The sequence below is a fragment of the Leptosomus discolor genome, chromosome 2, assembly GCF_034619465.1.
Source record: "Leptosomus discolor isolate bLepDis1 chromosome 2, bLepDis1.hap2, whole genome shotgun sequence".
NCBI classification, from domain to species: Eukaryota; Metazoa; Chordata; class Aves; order Leptosomiformes; family Leptosomidae; genus Leptosomus; species Leptosomus discolor.
The window spans coordinates 81,091,345-81,110,160 of NC_141392.1; the positions used below are offsets into that span (position 1 = coordinate 81,091,345).

Genomic DNA, 18,816 nt, shown 5'->3' on the forward strand with positions numbered 1-18,816 from the left:
GATTTTGACTAATTTTAACAGATGTCATCCTGCTATTATTTTGTTTTCCTTGTGGATTCAATATTTGAGGGCTGGGTTGGAGTCGTATATTTCAACAGGTATCCTGAGTTTTGTTACCACGTGTTCTTTTGCTTATGATTAATATGTGTAGAAACACGCACACACACAAATGTCTGATAAATCCAAAATATGCATGTTGTTTCTTTTAACAGATTGGACAACTTGCTTTTAAAGGCATGAAAAGACTAAACCGAATCCAATCTATAGTTTTCGAGACTGCCTACAACACAAATGAGAACATGCTAATCTGTGCCCCCACTGGAGCTGGGAAGACTAACATTGCCATGCTGACAGTCCTTCATGAAATTCGCCAGCATGTCCAGCATGGTGTTATCAAAAAGGATGAGTTTAAGGTAGGAGTTTAATGAACCAAGTAACAGCTTCTTAACTTGTAAGGTAAAGCCCATTATATGTTATACATGGAATATGAAATTAGGAAGTTTTCAAGGGCATTACACTTTTTCAAGTCGAAGATAAAGCTAGTTTTGATTTACTTCATTATCATTAAAGCTATTCTTATTTGTGTTCTAAAAATCTTATTATACGAGTAAAAAGCTATGCGTTTAGCTTTGATGCAGAACCAATTTTCAAAGTGATGAGGCTGTATAAACAAAATCCATTGTCCTTTAAACAGCTGCACGCTTACCTAACAAAGATAACTACTTTTCATATATCACTATTAAGATTTTTCACTGTAAGCGCCTGGCATCATATTTCACAATAAATTGTGATTTGTAATGGTTGCCATGAAACAAACGACGTTGTGGGGTTTGCTCATTTATCAAGCGAGTGTCCTTTTGGTGCAGATTGTGTATGTTGCTCCAATGAAGGCTTTGGCAGCTGAAATGACAAATTACTTCAGCAAGCGCCTGGAACCACTGGGCATTACTGTGAAAGAGTTGACTGGTGATATGCAGCTGTCAAAAGGTGAAATTCTGCGAACGCAGGTATGCTTAATATTTTAAAATACTGTTCTGTGTGTGTATTCATACCTCTTCATAGGTACAGTGGTCTTTTCTACAAACACATTGCAAAAGTATTGGTGAAGCAGCTGAAATGTTATTACTGAGCCTGTAGTTACACTGGTTATGTTCCAAAATGCGACTTTCAATTCAAAGTGGTTAAAACACTAATACATCTGAAACATCTTAAGCAATGGGCTCGTTAAACTTTTTGGTTTCTCCCATTCAGACTTAGTACTACGGTGTCCTGCTTCCGTATAACCTTTGTATAAAATCTTACTTGATTTCCAGCTTGTGAACCTTAGTGGGTTGTGACCCTACACTTTCAGGATTATAAACCAAGGGTTCTATGTATGTGTTTGCAAGAAGCTAACATTCGTCATTTCAAATTTGTCAGTCTTTGATAATAACCATCTTTGAAATGTTGAAGGTCTGATCTGCAAATGCTAAATTCTAAATAAATTTGGAGTGCTGTAGCAACATAATTGCAAACATGTCAAAATAATGCTTACCTTCTGTTTTTATCAAAAAAATAAAGTCAACAAAGCTGTGGATTCCTGTAAATGGCTGCTCTTACTTTTCCTTTTTAAGGACAAATGAGGAAAAGTATGACATTGCTAGGTTAAACATTTGAACACTCATAGAAATTAATAAAATTTGCGGTTTTAGCCTCATAAATAGTATTGCATAGATGGACATTTTTCTGTTTTAGCAGATACTTCTTGTAACATTTATTTCAGGCAAATGCTGTTTGTGTCAGTGAAATACCATTTCTCCAAAATATTGAGATACTTTTATGTCTGTTCTTATTTAAAGTTCCTTGTAATTGCCCTTCCTCCCCCTGCGTCGTCCAAAAGACAGAATAAGACTGTTGTGTCAGCAATATAAACATTTATAAATGTAACTTGTAGTAGTTGTTGATTCAGAGGAGATATATTTTGCCAGTCTTGGTTTTGACGTATTTTACATTTTTGTGATAAGACTAGAGAAAACTTTTCACGTGACAAGAGAAGACGTCTGTGTGTAATTATTAATAAAGACGACCATGACGGTAATCTAGTATGAAGTCCTGGATAGCAGTCTTCTTCGTTAGAAGACGTGTATGCATATGTGTTGACACATACAGTCACAATGCTGTGGTAACCAGTAAGTAACAAACCAGTATCAATGCATAACAGCAGTATCGCTGATACTTTATCAGAATTACTTTGCAACACCATCTGCCTAAAATTTGGGTCTACAAAATAAAAGACTTTTCAATAGGGACTTTTAATAATTGAAATTATTTACATAGACCAGATTATCATTTAAAATTACTTTGTTTTCACAATACTTTTGAGCTAGGGCACATAAACAAGTAAGTCGGTGTTTTAATAGTGAGAGAGCGTGGGTAATCACTGTCTGCTTCATCATGATTGTCTGCTTCAGTCCAAAATACCACTAGTACCATAATTCTTTATTTTCTTTTGGGGAAGAGGCTAAAGTAGATTTATATATAAAAAAAGAAGAAATGGCAAGGGGAGGACCCAGGTAAAAATGAGGTTTTTTCCCTGCCATGGACTCATCTCATTGCTTGAAATTTGGGTTTTTTTAGTCTGAAACTTACTCATCTTCAAAGGATTTCTACAGTTTCATATGTACTTCATAGGATGGAAACACTAATCTGAAATGTAGTGTATTTGTAGTTCCTAAACTTTGGGGGGGGGGGGAATGGTGGTGGAAGAAAAATGGTGGTGGAAGAAAAATGGTCTCCAGAAGAAGAGAACTGGAAACAATTATATTACTTGTGACCCAAAACTTAGTTCCTAGATTTTCAAAGGAACTGTAATTAAAAGCATTGATTCATTTCAGTTCCGCTTTTGCATCAATAATAGTTTTGCTTCTTTGCTCCTCAAAACATTGCAAAGGTTAAAAAAGACAAATATATAAAGTCCAAAAATTCTGGGACTGTGAAGTATTCATTTATTTTGTTTCTTTTTTCTGTTGTAGCTAGTCAGTCTTTCGTTATGATTAATCAGAATTGTAGGAAGTGCAGAGGAGAGAGATAACGCCAATCCAAGAGTTACTGATGTAATTGCTGCTGCTGTTCTTGCAGACCCTGGAGCCCAGAGTGGGCTTTGTTTTATCCCTGCTTATCAAAGTGCATAAAAAATATGTAGCTTTATTATAAACTGAGGAAAGGGCACTTACTTGTGCTGGATCTCGCTTATTGCTCTTTGCATATATTGTTTCCTGTGAAAACTCAGAGCTTTCTTTCATCAACTATGCACTAAAATCACCTTGTCCAAGCAGGTTGCTTTTTACCCTATATTAAATTGATTCTTGCTTCAAAACTTTTAGTTGTCAGCCTCTCTAACATGTACATTTCTCAGACAGGAATGCTCTGATATGTGTTGCTGCATTATTTATAGTTTCAGAGTTGCTTTGCCAGTCATTACCCTGCTTTCTAGCCTTTACTAGTGTAATAGGTGAAGTGCCTGGGTTTAACAGTAAAGCAGTTCTTTCTGTAAGAATTAAATTTATAGCAGGTGGATGCGTGCACACTATGTAAATACACAGGATAGTGTATAGGGTGTGAGGGGTAAAAGGCGGGAGTAGGATCATCAACTGAAGTACATGCAGGCATTTCAGGTTGGATCACTGTTTCAAAAGATCTCAGCTGATTCTTCTAGAAAACTGAAGGCCTGATATAAATCTTCTGTGACAGTTGTCTTCTGCCTTTTTTCTGAGCAGTTACATTTTCACCGTCTTTGTTTTCATCCTCAGGTGAATCAAATCAGTCACAATGAAAGATGTAAAAATGAGGTGATTGTCAGGTATTAGTTAGAAGTAGCACTTCAGTGACAGTCCTGATAATTTTCTCCTTCCTTTCCATCCTGCATACTTCATCCTTTGTACTGTGTGTATTTCAGTATATGTATTTTATAAATCATTATATGTATCTCTTATTGCTTATTCTGATGAGAAAAAATTGCTTTATCTGAGAAATTGCTAGCTGTCTCACTTCTCAGGAATCCACCCTTAGTGTACAGTGGAGTCTGCCTTTATTACTTTTTCTACAAATATCTTTAAAAGATTAAACGGCTAACCAAAAAAAAGTAATGAGTAATTAAAATTTTTGTTCCTTTTATGATGGAATAAAATTTTTTAAAAGTTTTTGAAAGATATGCCCATTAAAAAGGTTTGTATTACAGTTTTTTTAGTAACTTTCTCTGTGCATTCCATGCTGTCATACATATTCATCCAGAAGGCATCCGTATCTCTTGCTGCCCCATACTTTTATGATATTATACACGAGATGATTTTACTTCCATCTGTTCCATACTATACTTTGAATATTCATTAACAGTACTATGGTTCCAACATGGACTTCAGGAGCTAAGCTTTTCAAAAAAGTTATTTCTAATTTTACCAATAATGAAATTGCCTTAAAAAGGAAAATCAAAATGATTGTTTTATTGACTCTTCAGTCAGTCTTCTAGCCTGCTCCCCACATCTTGTGCAGTGAAAGCCACAGCTACTGCTTATCTAAGTGTAAGATGTGGGATGCGTGTTAAAACTGTTAGACACGATTTCCCTTCATGTTTTTGTGAAAAGGAGTAGGTGTAAATATTTAACATGTCGCTTTAAGGTTTCAGACAGAATAGATTCAGGGTCCGTTGCTAAATAATTTGTACGTGACTAAGTGCTTCACTGAACCTGGGAACAGAAGAAAATAAACTTGTTACGAAAGTAAATAACCCTAGGTACTGTACTGGTTCTTGTAGAGAGTTTGTCTTAAGTTATTAAAGCTTTTTCATAGTCTAAATAGAGATACATTAACTTTTCACTTTCTTTTTCTCATTAAAAAACAATCTAAGGAGGTCTATTTCCCTGTAGTTGATGTTTTTACTGTCTGCTCTATACTAAGCATGTTTGTATACTGACATACTGTTACCTAGGAAACTGATACTTAGGCATCACTTGAACCACAATGATATTAAACATCCTTTAGCCATAACCTATTGTTTGGTAAGTTGGTTTTGGTATGTTAATGTTTAAATGGAAAATATTCATAAGTAATAAATTGTGCATTTTGCTGCGTAGCACTTGAGGTAACATGAATCGTTTTGTTAGAAGTGAATGGATTACTTGGGTGATTGTCCTTATGGGAGTGTGCATATATATATAGCTACTGAGTCTTTGCTTTAAACAGTCTAGAAAATTGTATAACACAACTTCAAAATGAAGTTGTGGGCTTTCAGATCCGTCATCTTTGACTTTGTGTTTGCAACAAATACAGTAGTAATATAGTTATCTTTTTAAAGTATGGAGAATACAACTGGGATTGGAGCAGTGTAAGTTTATAATGTAATCACCAAGTCTGAAGGCACTGCCCTGTGCTGGGCCCAGTGATGAGCCAAGCTGATGAGCAACATGATGCCTTAACTTGTGCAAAACAGTGGTAGCCTGTCACGAGTTGCAGAAATGCCTTCTGGCCTTAACAGTTAGTAACTTTTAAAGGTAGTGAGCATCACAAAGCATAGTTTCTCTTTAATGTTCTATACACATAGCATGAAACAAAATTATGATCCACAGTGAAAATTTATCAACATTTCTTCCACCTGTATAGACTTTAAAAATAATTTAAAAAAAAATCCTGTTAAAGATATTTTATTTTCTTCTTAAGGAAAGTTATTTTGCTGTTCTATTGCGTCTTCAGTTACTGTGAATATTCCTGATGCTTAAACTAGTACCTCAGCAGTTTTGTATGAGCTATGTTGCACTACGATCTTTATCAACAGCTAGCGTCCTAATTCAAATAAGTACATTTAAGTGAGACTGACATTTAGAAGTTGAAATAAATTTTCTGTCCTGTTTTTGCTTTATTTTGTGCCTCAGACCTGCAAACTTCTTTTATTGGTGCTATGTCCCTTGCTTTGCCTTGAAGACTGCCAGACTATGATGAGCCTTGCTCGCTACATGTATATCTTGGTGTTAAGGCTAGATTATCAGTGCTTTCTGTGTTGCTAAAATTATGTAGTAGTTGAAAACAAATCTGGTCAAATTTTGAAAGGGGGCTAATTTCTCCAACCTATAAATCTCTATATATCTCAGTTCCTTCCTTCTCATATTCTTGGAGTTAAAGAGATTCAGAGAGCAGAAGGAAATTTATTGTCTTTTAAATAAATATTATGGGAAAATGAATCAAACTATTATTGTGTGAATAGTCCTGATTCTGCCACTTCTGAACTATTGAATACTTTTTTTTTGTATCTCTCTTGGAATATATATATATTTTTTTATTTTTTTTTTTAGTAGAGGGAATTATTTCCATTTTTGTTGTTGTTCATGTTGATCAGGAAATTGATTGTACAGAAAGCAAGGTTATTCATTTAAAATATAATATTGGATTTTCTGTAGCATTTACATGGTACTAAAGTACTTCAAGGCCCACAAAGAGGTTTATACATTTACTGAACTGCAAGGCGGTGCCTGTCAACATGGGCCTATCAACGTGGGTCACAGAAACAGATATTTCTAAAACTTCTAGGTTTCTGCAGGCCTCCAAATATCTCTGTCTTTTTTTCTGTCATGGACTTGATAAAAATTAATTGCATGTCCAATTAAAGAAAGGGGTATCAGAAGCAAACAGTGTACTTGACCTTAGTCTGCTTTCAACCGAAAGTGCCTCTAAACATTTCTCCTTAATGCAGACAGAAAATGGAAAGCCTAGAGTAGTATTCACCTGTTCTTTATTTTTTAAACTGCCTTCCTCATAAACTTTTGTAATTTCACAACTCTGGAAAATTCCAAGATCTTCAAATAAATCAAATTCAAAGCTTAAGTTTGTTTGCTGTAGTGTCCTATGTCAATGAAATATGCAGAGGCATGGAGTGAAAGATGTTTTATCCGTGCAGCTCAGTTTAAAACCAAAAAAAAAAAAAGGGTGGTGATGATGGTGGGTGGTGGTAAAGAAAGTCCTGCTAAACCTGACTTGTATTGTCAGTCAGAAAACGGGCAGCTAGCTGTCATATTTATTCTCTGCTCGTTAGGCTGTGTAAGCTAAAATCATGTTGCTTTCAGAGTTGATTCTTAACATTGCTCACAGTTTATGTAAAAACTATCTTAACATTTTGCTAAGAAACCATCCTTTAAAGCTTTAGATTTGAGAAGTGATTCACTTTCATTTGCCAAGTGCTGAACACATTGAGCAGCATAAAAATGTGAATGACTTCTAAGATCTCAATTAAGGAAAAAAACCCCACCGATAACTAAGCAGAGTGTCTTTTCATCACCTTATAAGCACGTTGTGCTTGTTTTGGAGGTGCCCAGGCGCTTGTAGCAGGGAGCTGTAGGTGCTAGACACAGCCCATTTCAGCTGGCTCCAAGGGACCCACCACCACTGCAGCCCTGCAGCCAGGCTGGTGGCACCTCTGGGAAAGGGTATGTAAGAAAGGGTAAAAACGCTGTGCAGTTGAGAGTATTGAGGAAAAAAGTGTGAAAAGCAACCCTGCAGGGAACAAGGTGAGAGCAGAAGGAAGGGAGGAGGTGCTTTAGCTGCCGGAGCAGAGTTTCCCTTGCAGCCCATGGCAGAAGCCGTGGTGGTGCTGACACCCGCACTGCAGCTCTGGGAGGACCCCACACCGCAGGAGGTGGATGGTGCCCTGAAGGAAACTGTGGCCCACGGAGAGCACGTGCAGGAGCAGGCTCGTGGCAGGAACTGTGGCCCATGGAAGGGACCCATGTTGGAGCAGTTTGTGAAAGACTGTCCTTTGGGAGGGACCCCACGTTGGAGTGCGAGGAAGGAATGGCAGAGAGGAAGGGTTATGGACTGACTCGACCCCCGTTCCCCGGGAGGTGGAGGAGTTGGGAACAGAGCAGTGAAGTTGAGCCTGGGAAGAAAGAGGGAATAGGAGGAAGAGGGTTTTAGGTTTTGTCTTTGTTTCTTCACTATTGTACTCAATTTTTAATTTGCAATAAATCAGATTAATTTTCCCCAAGTCAGGTCCGTTTTACCCATGACAGTAATTGGTAAATGGCCTCACAGTCTTTATCTTGACCCATGAGCTTTTCCCTCTCTCTTCCTCTGTCCAGTTCAGGAGTGGAAGTGAGAGAGTGGCTGGGTGGGCATCTGGCAGCCACCAAGGCCAACTAACCACAGCTAGTTTAAGTTTTTGGATTTTTTAAAATGAAGTTACTGCTTTCATTGAAATTTTACTTTTAGTATTTTAAATCCAAGATAAATGTTTTGTTAGATTATTGCAAATTTTATTAGCTGGTTATCTGTGTTTTTAACTTTTTATCTACCTATTTATACTGGAAATAAGAGTGGTTTTGAACAAAAGGGCAATTCTTATTGAAGAGCATGAGTAATACAACAGTGCTGATAGTGTTTTTGAAAACACCAGTGTTGCAAATGAAAAGAGAATTTGTGTAAGCTGCATTTGCATTCGCAAATACATTTGTCTGATTACTGAACAGAATGCTTTTCTCGCGGAGAGGAAATAGCCTGGAGGACTGAATGTCTTTTGACATCTCCAAGATTAGCTGATTAATTGTACTTGTGATGGCAAAGCAGAAGTGAGAAGTGAAGCAGAGACCACAAAAGCATCAGAGCTGAATAGGGCGAGTAGTTCTGAGAACGGCAAATGACATCAGGACCTTTGAGTAATATGGATGATCACTCTTATAGATTCTGTCAGCTGATAGACTCTGATATTAAGTCATGAAGGCTTTATTCCCCATTGGAATCTGATACTAATAAAATGGAATAATGCTTTTTTCTTAAGTTCTTATCTGCAATATAAAACTAATCAAGTCTGAAACTATTTGAAGCGAAAGAGGGCTATAAACTTGAGGTGCCTTCTGTTTCATCTACAGCTTTCTTTTTCTGATATGCTGTTTCTCATTTCCTGCACTTTAGTAAGATATAGAGATGCTTCTACGTAAAAACAAATAGCAAACTTAATTCCTGCTACTTTTCTCTTCCTATGGAAATATATAAATTTTATTAATTTTTAATGCATTATATTCTATGATATCCTGCTATATATGTGCTTCCCATTTCATGCACATACAAAGCCCACTGTTAGAAGCTGAATATGCATATATAGTAATTTACCTTATGCATATAGTAAGTACATGAGGTAGTGACTCTTTACAGTAGTTACTCATTTACATACTACTTTTAAATAAACATTACTCACCCATTTCATGCACTTTTATGTTTATGTGTAACCAGAACGTTACATAGGAAAAGGGAATAAAGGATGAGAGAGTGAAATCAAAGGGGTTTTTTTGCACTCAGGAATTGGCAAAAAAATTAGTGATGACAGAATTATCACTAAATCATGTTACACATTAAGGGTTTCATGTTGACTGCTGGACCTATCTGTTTAACTCTGAAGCCATATAAGTAGGTTGAATTGTGATGGATGTCATAAATCTATGTATGCGGCACTTTCAATGTCCAGCTCTCCCAAATAAAAGGATTTTTTGTAAAAAAGAAATGTCTTGAGAAACAGGTGTGGGTTCATTTTTTTAACACTGTTTTTCTTAACATTCTTTCTGTCTATTTCATAAGTTTTGGTAGGCACTAATATGTTCTGTGGCGATGGTTCTTCAGCGAGCAGTTAAAGAAACGCTCTTAAGCATTACTACTATGAAATTTAATTAAATAGTGTGCTGAAGAGACCTCCTAGCCTGGTTTGATACACATGAAGATATTGGAAACTGGCTATTGAATCAATATATGCAAAAATGTAGTAAAACAGATTTATGGCTAAGAATTTGACACATGTACATGATCAGCACAGGCAAAAATAATGTACAAGTTCATATTTCAGTTACCCCCCCATCCAGAGAAGAATTGAAATGATTCCCTGATTTCATAGGCTTTGTGGGATGCCCTTAATTGCAAGTAGGTTGGCCTTTGGTTATGTGTATAATGCTAAAATGTATGAAATTATGTTACATTGTGAAACTAAAACATGGAACAGTATTGCATTTCTTATTCCTCTCAAAGCCCTGTTTTCCACAAATATGTTTCTGTTTCTAAACTGTCTGTTAATAAAGTAGCCTTCAGAATTTATTGATTAGTAACGTGTCTATCAAACGGAATCTGTAAGAACTTTATTTCTCACTTTCCTTTATTAAATGCAGGGATGTCATCTTACCATGCACATCACCATACTTATACAGAAAAGTTTCCATACGGTGACCAAGAATTATGAATTTCTTTATTTCAGAATATTAACAGCATTTCTCTTGTAATAACAATTCTCAGGCTATCGTACTGCATTTTAACAGAAAACAAATGTAGAACACTCTTTTTTCTTTACATTGACATTGTCAATTTTAGTCCGGTTCATATTGCCATAGCATTTTGTGAAAAATACGTTAAGTGCATATACTGAAAAATTACAGAAAATATGCAATCTAAAGTGCCTTTGAAGCAAGATACTATTTTGTTTTCCCATCCCTTGGTGCTCTGTCACTGTATAATCTCTTTCTCCTTCTCTGATATATTTTGGTCGTCCCTGTAGACATTTACTCTGTTGTTAGTCTTCTGTAAATGGTCTCCATCTCCAATTACATGTCATTGGCTTTTTACTTGCAGTTGTTGAAAACACCTGTATTACTGCTGACTTACATGTCAGTCTGTTTCCTTCCAGGAACAGAGTGGTTCTTTGCTCTAGAAACTTGAGATACATTAGGTGCAATAAAATCTACAAATCTTTTTTGGTATGAGGAGATAAACTGTCATGCAGTGGCCATCAGAAGTGATCCAGAGATTATAAAGCTCGCAGATACAGAAAAGCTTTCCTCTTTTCAGGTCATTCGTTTCAAAAGAGCTGAGCCTGGTTAATATTCCCTCTTCCAATATCCCTAGAATGTAAAGTAGTGCTGAATTCTATGCACACCGATGCCTTCAGGAGCAGAATATCCTCTTTTGATCAGCATTTGGACTGGGAGATACAATTTATCAAGATGACATCAAAATCTAATACAAAAAAAGAAAGAGGGAGAGACGTGCCTCTCTCTTTCTGAGAAAACTTCCAGAATATTTCTCAGTAGTACAACCTCACTGAAAGAAATTTTCCTTCCTTCTGAATTTTCAAACTTATGTACTATTTAAAAGGAGAGTCTTCCTTTAAATGAGGTAAAAACCTTACCTTTCAAATGAGAGAAATATACTAAGATGTTTAGAACAGAAATGTTTGCTAAGGTGTATGGTTGAGTCAAGAAAGATCAAAATCTTTTTATGTAGTAGGATTTCTGTTATCCCAAAGTCATCTCCATTTCACACTGTCATCTCCGTATGGATTTCCTTCATTTCAGAGGTCTTCACAGTCTGAAAAATAAAATCTTGCTCCCTGCTTCATTATCCATGCTGTCTTCAGGGCAAATTGTGTTTGAAAAATACACTATCCAGGATTTCTTTGGGGCAGTGAGACTTGATGGGACTCCACAGAATGTGTCATATCTTTTTCTGTCTTACTTTTTAAATTTTTCTCCTGTAAATGTTAAGTGTATTTCTTAATTAATGTTTAGTTCTGAAAGCAAGGCTATTAAAATAAAATCAGAAGGAATAGTTTTTTGTACGCATACCTACTGTATTGTATATAAAAATTTGAAATACTGTTTTTTTTAAAGCTATGATCTTGTCAGTCTCTTAACCATTAAGATGAGTACACTCCCGGTTGACAGCCATCTGGTAACCAGTAACGGCTAGGTCCTCAGCTGGTCTAAATTCATTCTTCTCAGCTTTTGGAGGGAGAAAGTGGAATACCAAAAGCATTTTGGTGGATGAGCAGAGGAAAAAAAAAAGCTGGTCGTTTTTCTGAGAGTATCCTCTTCAGAGATCCAAAATAGGGAATAAAAAAAGGGAAATGAAGACATAATCTGGGTTAGGTGAACCTGCATTGACTTGATTATGAAAGGAGAAAATACTTGGAGCCCTCTTCCTTCCAGGTTGGGCGCTCTTCTGTAATGTCACTATGCCCATCCAGCTCACCTCAGGAACAAGTTGGCAATGTAGTGCTGTTTTTCGACCCTTTAAAGACAAGGAAGGAATTTTTCCATGGGTGCCATTTTTATGAAGTATATGGTTTTCACACAGGTTTCTTCCTTACACCATCTTGAGGAAATAGTAAAGAAAGTGGGGAAAAAAAAAAAGTTAAACACAAGAGAAGGAATTTGGGGCTTGTAATGTTGATTTTTTGACTGTATTCTTTAACCTTTATATATAAAGGCGATAAACTCTGTGACTTCACCTGTAGGACTCCTGGTTGTCTCTGATGATGAAAACAATTAAGAAACAAATTACGGTTTGTTTATAAGAGATTTCTGGATAGCTTTTCAGTGGGTCAGTTAATAAGCTTATTGCTCGGTTGAATAGTTGTCTGCATTCTTTCTGTTCTTTTTGTTGCTGGGACAACATTGCTTTCTCAGGTTGATGTTATCGATCTGTGCCTTCAGCACTGTACTTCCTTTTTTTTTTTTTGGTATGTCTTCCAGTACCCTAGTGGGATTGTTGGAAGCTCTTCTGATTTACTGCTCTCCCATTAATATATGTGCCTATGACAGCTAAGATTTTGCCAGGGGGGGAAAAGTACTTATACATCATCAAACAGTAGCAGTTTGAATGAAAAATAGTAGTCGTTTATAAGGAACTGGAGGTGCTGCCTGTGACCTAAATTAATGTCTAGATTTATGACAGAATCCATCTTGATTTTACTAAAATCAGGCTTCCACGCTTCAGAAATTAAAATTGCTACTCTAAGACATTCATTTACATTTTATTTGAAGTAACTTATTTTTCAAATAGTCAGGTAATAGGTTTATTGTACTACATGTCTACTTGCTTGCTGTTATTGCATAATCTGTAGAATTTTAGTACAGCCTTTGAGTAACCTTCTTTGTGTTTAATAATCAAATGCCACATATTCTGATAAAATGTGTAATTGACTGGTGTTCTTTGGTATGACTCACTTGGCTAAAATCCCTATGTAGATTGGGTTGGAAGGTGGGAGTTAATTTTTGTTTTAGCAGTAAAATCTAGTTGAAATGAAGCCAGATAAAATTACAGTAATTTTGAACAACAGGAAAAACTTTGTTCTATGTATTCTGTGGTTAAAGGATATATGGGTTTTTTGTAATTGCATTCTTGGTTGTGTGTTCCCTTTTATTGGAAGTAATTATGTTCATGCCTGACTTAGCTCAATTTCCTACAAGTTTGTCTAAACTGTTTTGAATCCAAAGTTTTGAGTGTGTTTTCTTTTTTTTCCTTTTTTTTTTTTTTTTATGAAGTTATATAACTTTTTGGTATCGTACTTCAGCACTTATATGAAAATTTACAAATATTCAATTGGATTAAAAGCCCTTGCTGTAAGTTTATACTGTGGGGTTTTTTTCATTCCAGTGTGCACATTTTTTCATTTACTTTAAGCGTTATCAGAATAAATTCAGTTTTAATATATCTGTACTTGAAGCACTTGCATTAATCACTGTCTCTACAGAGGTTTGATATTACAGTGGAACTTTAAAAGTACTAGTGTACAACTATAAGAAAAATAATTGTGTTTTGGATACATCATTGATCCAGACTGCAACTGTATATATTGAGAGGAATGCTGTTGCTCTTTGGTTGTATGGCTAAGAACAACAGTGTCACCTGCAGGTGAATAAAGTAGATTTCTTAATTTTTTAAGTGGAAATTTCTGACATAGAAGTTACTTATTGAAAATGGGAAGATCTGGTTTAATAACTTTCCAATCTGGAAACACAGCAAAAAACCAATTTTGCTCCTTAATCTTATTGTATAATTAATTGCAAATATGTCATTCAAAAATATTTTCTTAAGAAGTGCTTGCTAAAAAATTTTTGAAATCATTCTTTAATGTGTATAAAAGATGTCTAATTGAGAATATTCTACCCGTTCACTATTTAAAAATCCAATTACATGAAAATGCGTGTGATTTATGACATTAAAATTGGTTTACTGTGTATGTTTTTATAGAGGTTAAAAATCATTGTTTATCAATGATTCATCTCATTTCATTGTGATAGAGTATTGCAGAAGCGAATATGAAGTAAAATGTTAAAAGTATTGCATTTGGGTTAAAAAAATCAAATTAATAAACAGTTTTTTGATTTGTATATGTAAAAGATTGCTTTTAGATTATTGCATCTGTTACATCAATACAACATACTGATATTAGCAGTGCCAAAGTTTTTCTGGAAGTAGAGTAACATACAAATTTAATTTGTGTTGAGAGAGGACTGCTGTTCTTCAGTCATTTTTTGAGGCTTCAACACCTTCCCTTCTCTGTTGCCAGGTTTATAATTACTTTAAAAAAAAAAAAAAAGAAAATACATTATTCACTTGCATATGTCTGGGACTGGCTGAATCAAATTCTGTCTTGACTTTTACATGACGGATTTTTAGTTGTGTTATTACAACGATGTGATCATCCAGTGGTACTGAATCACGTACGAGTGGCAGAGTTTTAAGCTACATTGTGAATACTAGTGACATTGTCACAGAGGCTTCTGTGTAATACAGATGCATGACTATGGGAAGAAGAGAGCCTGGTTGGAGCTGCTAAGTTGCTCTCCCACTTCTGCAATAGAGTGCTGAAGCTGCTCCTATGGGGAAGCTGCTTTCAATTCCTTTTATGTCACTCAGATGAGATAGATATATAGATATATACATATCAGTCTTATGGATGCTGAGCATGGAAAGATTTGAATAGCTTTGTGTAGACTATCTTGTGTTGCCTAGTCAGCTGTAGTATTTAGAGACCTCAGTGGTATGTGGTTACCTTACATAAGATTCAGTCATAGATTAAGCCTATTTCTTGCGTCTTCAAAGACACTAGTTTTGGTTTGTGCTGGTTTTAGAGTGGTTTTGCCATTTAAGAAAATACTGTAGACAGTGACATCAAAAACTAAATGTTACTACTTCGTGTCAAAGGCATAGTGTGAAGCACAAAATTTCTTTGCTGATCCTTCCACTTATTTGATCTTGGTTTACTGTGTTTCAGACAGTCCATCTTATTTAGTTGTATATTTGCCAAGTTGTATTCACTGCTGTATCTCTCAAAACAGATAAATGTTACATTGATTTGGTAATCTTAGTATTGGTGCAGGGGGGGAGACAGGAGAGTTCCTAATGTAGTAGAAAGTTTTAATGACTTTTAATTCAGTTTTGTGCTCATATGGAAATATTGTAGATCCAGCATTACAGCTGTAATAAGTTCAGGTAGCTTAATGCTTTTATGTCACGCAGCATGATTCTCGAGTTTAATCTATTATGTAGAAGCTAGAGTCTTCACTTAACGTGCTTCAGAAAGTGCATTGTGTGCAAGGGTACTATATGTAGGAGTATTAAACAAAATGGTCTGGTGTTGAAAACCGATCAAATAGCATATTACTGCATTATTTTCCACAGTCCTTTGTAAATCACTTAATGAGGATATGATGCTACTGAGTTCAATAAGCTACTTCAGTACGTTTTAATCTAGGTGGAAAACTCAAAGGCTTTCAGACTTTAGGAGTCTCTAGTGGTCCTGTGAACTTGTTATGCATAGTTGATGCCTCCAAGCTGAAGTGTGTTTCATTCGGATGAGCAGGAAGTCAAGCAAGAGTGGCAGGAGACCTGCAGGACAAAAAGCAAAGATAAAAAGAAAGCATGCAAGAGGTGGGTGCAGGAACAGGTAACCTAGAAGGATTGTAGTTGCTGTTTGAGCATAAAGGGACAGGGTTAGGTAAGCCAAAGCCCAGGGGCATATGTGAAGGGCAACAAGAAAGGCTTCTATGAGTGTATAGCAAAAGGAAGACTGGGGAAAACCATTGCTAAATGAGGCACGGGACCTGATGACAAAGGACGTGTAAAAGGCTGAGGTAATTAATGCCTTCTTTGCTTCAGCCTTTGTTGTTGGGACTGGCTTTCGTCGATCCCAGGCCCCTGAGACAAATGCGAAAGTCCAGAGAAGGAAAACTTAGCACTTGGTGGAACGTGTAAACAAATTGATCATAATACAAGTCAATGCAATCTGAGATTCACCCACAAATCCTGACGGAGCTAGTCAAAGTCATTGTGAGGTCATTCTCAATTACCTTTGAAAGGTCATGGTGATCTTCTTTCATGGGACAGAGTGCACCCTCAGAAAGTTTGCAGATGGTACAAAACTGGGAGGAGTCGTTGACAGATCAAGTGGTTGTACAGTCATTCAGATGGACCTTGACAGGCTGGAGAAATGAGCCAACAGAGATCTCATGAAGTTTCAGAATTAAATGCTATGTCCTGCACAGGAGTGGGGGAATAATCCTACACACCAGTCCAGACTGGGGGCCAATCAGCTGGAAAGTAGCTTCCCAGGAAAGACGGATATTCTGGTGGACAACGAATTGAACATGAGCCAGCAATGTCCCCTTCAGTCTGGGCTGCATTCAGAAGAGTGTTGCCAGCAGCTTTAAGGACGTGATCCCTCCCCTCTGCTCAGCCCTGGTGAGACATATCTGGAGTGCTAGGTCCAGTTCTAGGCTCCCCATTATGAGATGAACAGGGCTATATGAGAGCAAGTCAGGCAAAGAGCGATGGAGGTTGTTATAGAAGAGTCCAGGAAGATCCTCGCAGCAAGTCATGAGGTTCAGAGTCGACACCCTTGCTTTCTAAACTCTGAGAGGAGTCTAGGTGCAGCTGGATCCAGTCTTAGCCCCTGACTGTAATGAAGAGTTCAGACCCTAGGTTCTGCCACAGAGAATTTAAGCTCAAGCTGGGTGCCTGCGGAGAGGGACATCCCTCCATTGTTTCCCTGTGTCTTTTAAGGCCTCACAATCCATTACACGAGGTGTTCACACTCCTGACCGTACAACGATCACAGACTTTTTGTCCAATTAGCTTGTTTAATAGCCGCTCTTCCTCTACAATGATTGGAGTAACATGTTTCAAATTTTATCTACTCATGTAGTTTCAGCCTTCTCCCATCTTATCTGCACCTGTCTGTTTTCTGTTTGCTTCAGATGGAACACTTTCTCTTGGGTTTTTTTTTAAGGCGTTTTGCTTGAACTATGGCTTTGATCCAGTTTATCTCATTGTGCAAGGCTTCCAGTACTTCTCCATTTGACTAACCAGAAATTCAGCTGAAGTTCAGTTATGGTTTGTAGCCCAAGGCCTCAGCACTCCAGTCGCTCATGCTAAGCACAGGCACTAATGCTAAGCAAAGCAAAACAAGTTTCAGTTCAATTGAATAATTTAAGCAATCACACAATTAATTCTAATATTCTACGAGTAAACGATTTTAATCCCCAGCAAGGTGATTAAAGGATAGGAACATCTGACACGTAAGGAGAGGCAAAGCAAGCTGGGGTCATTCAGCCTGGGTATGAGAATGCTCAGATAGATGGATCAATGTCTATGAGTTCATTGTGTACTCCTGTATAAAGATGATTGAGCCAGACCTCAGCACTGTCCAGTGAGAGGAAAGAGGCAATGGGCACAAACTGCAATACAGGAAATTCTCTGTAAACATAAGATGTTAATTTTTTTCTTGTGAGGGTGGTCAGACACTGGAAGTTTGTCTAGAGAAGTTGTGGAGTCTTCACCTTAGAGATACTCAAAACCTGACTGGGTGTGGTCCTGAGCAGAGTCCTCTAGGTGACCCTGTTTTCAGCAGTAGGTTGGACTGCAAGATCTCCAAGGGTGCCTTCCAACCTTATCCATTCTGTGATTCTGTGAAAATCAAGAGTATTCTATTTTAATGGAATAATGTTCCCGTATAATGGTTAAAAATGACATTTTGTCAAACAAATTTCAGATTTTCTTTTCCAGTGATGGAAGGCTAATAAGCAGTATGCTTTTCATATTTTTATATCTAAAATTCACTAAAAATCCTTAAAGTACATTGTCTGAATGTTAAATTCTGAAGTACAATGAATCTTAATAAATAACAATAAAGAATACTTTAATTGAAGTTCTTAAATTAGTAGGAAAGAATCTGAAATTGAAATACTTCATGGTATGAGCTAACTGCTCATCTGCATGTGAATAATTAATGAATTTGTTAAAAACACCAAGTAAAATATTATTATAAGGTTTTGTCTCAGGCTTTTTTTGGAACTGAGGATGTAATCGTCAGTAAAACTTATAGGAATATAATTTTCAAGAGTGTCTATTATCAGTAATATTTAATCTATGAAGAACTAGGAAGAATGATTTACTTCTGTCGGTTTTAGTGGTCTTTTATAGCTGAGAAGGTTCTGTGCAAAAGGAATCCACGTGTCTATAAAATTACTAAGTAACTGTTTTGCACTTCCAAATACTTTTTTAAGCACAGTAAATTTTACAGGATAAAAAAGCAGTCTTTTATAGTTAATGCAAATGATGCATTAAGTTAGACTCTTCTCCCAGAGTACAATTTAAAGGTACTCAGAAGTCCAATTATCTTTGATTTAGATGTAAAAATTGCAGAATAACAGCTGTGCCTGCTGAGTGAATATTCCTCTGCAAAAAGATAGCTTGTTTGAGTAGAGCTGAGGACAGGTTGCTCAGGGAATGTTTGCTTCTTTGGCAATTTTTCAAATTTAACTGCTTCTGGTCAGTTGAAAATGCAAGTAAATTACAAAATAGCATCAGAGCAATTTAAAATTTCTATCCTCCTAAGTTGTTATTTTGCATGTTACAGAATATTTTCGGTTGTTTAGCATTTGTTGTGACTCTTTGTAGAACAAAACCCCACATTATACTTCAAATTAACACTTACAAATATTGCGGATAATCTTGCTAAATTTAACTTTGCGTTTAAAA

The 18,816-nt window shown here is 36.5% G+C and overlaps 1 protein-coding gene across 2 annotated transcripts in view; it reads left to right on the forward strand.

The window, feature by feature from the left end:
- ASCC3 (activating signal cointegrator 1 complex subunit 3) overlaps positions 1-18,816 on the forward strand; it is a 270,966-nt gene that overhangs the window by 59,641 nt on the left and 192,509 nt on the right. For both annotated transcript variants that reach the window (XM_086482448.1, XM_086482447.1), the window contains exons 8-9: positions 213-413; positions 867-1,007. In XM_086482448.1, the coding sequence (XP_086338574.1) occupies positions 213-413; positions 867-1,007 (342 nt within the window). The remainder of the gene's footprint in view (positions 1-212; positions 414-866; positions 1,008-18,816) is intronic.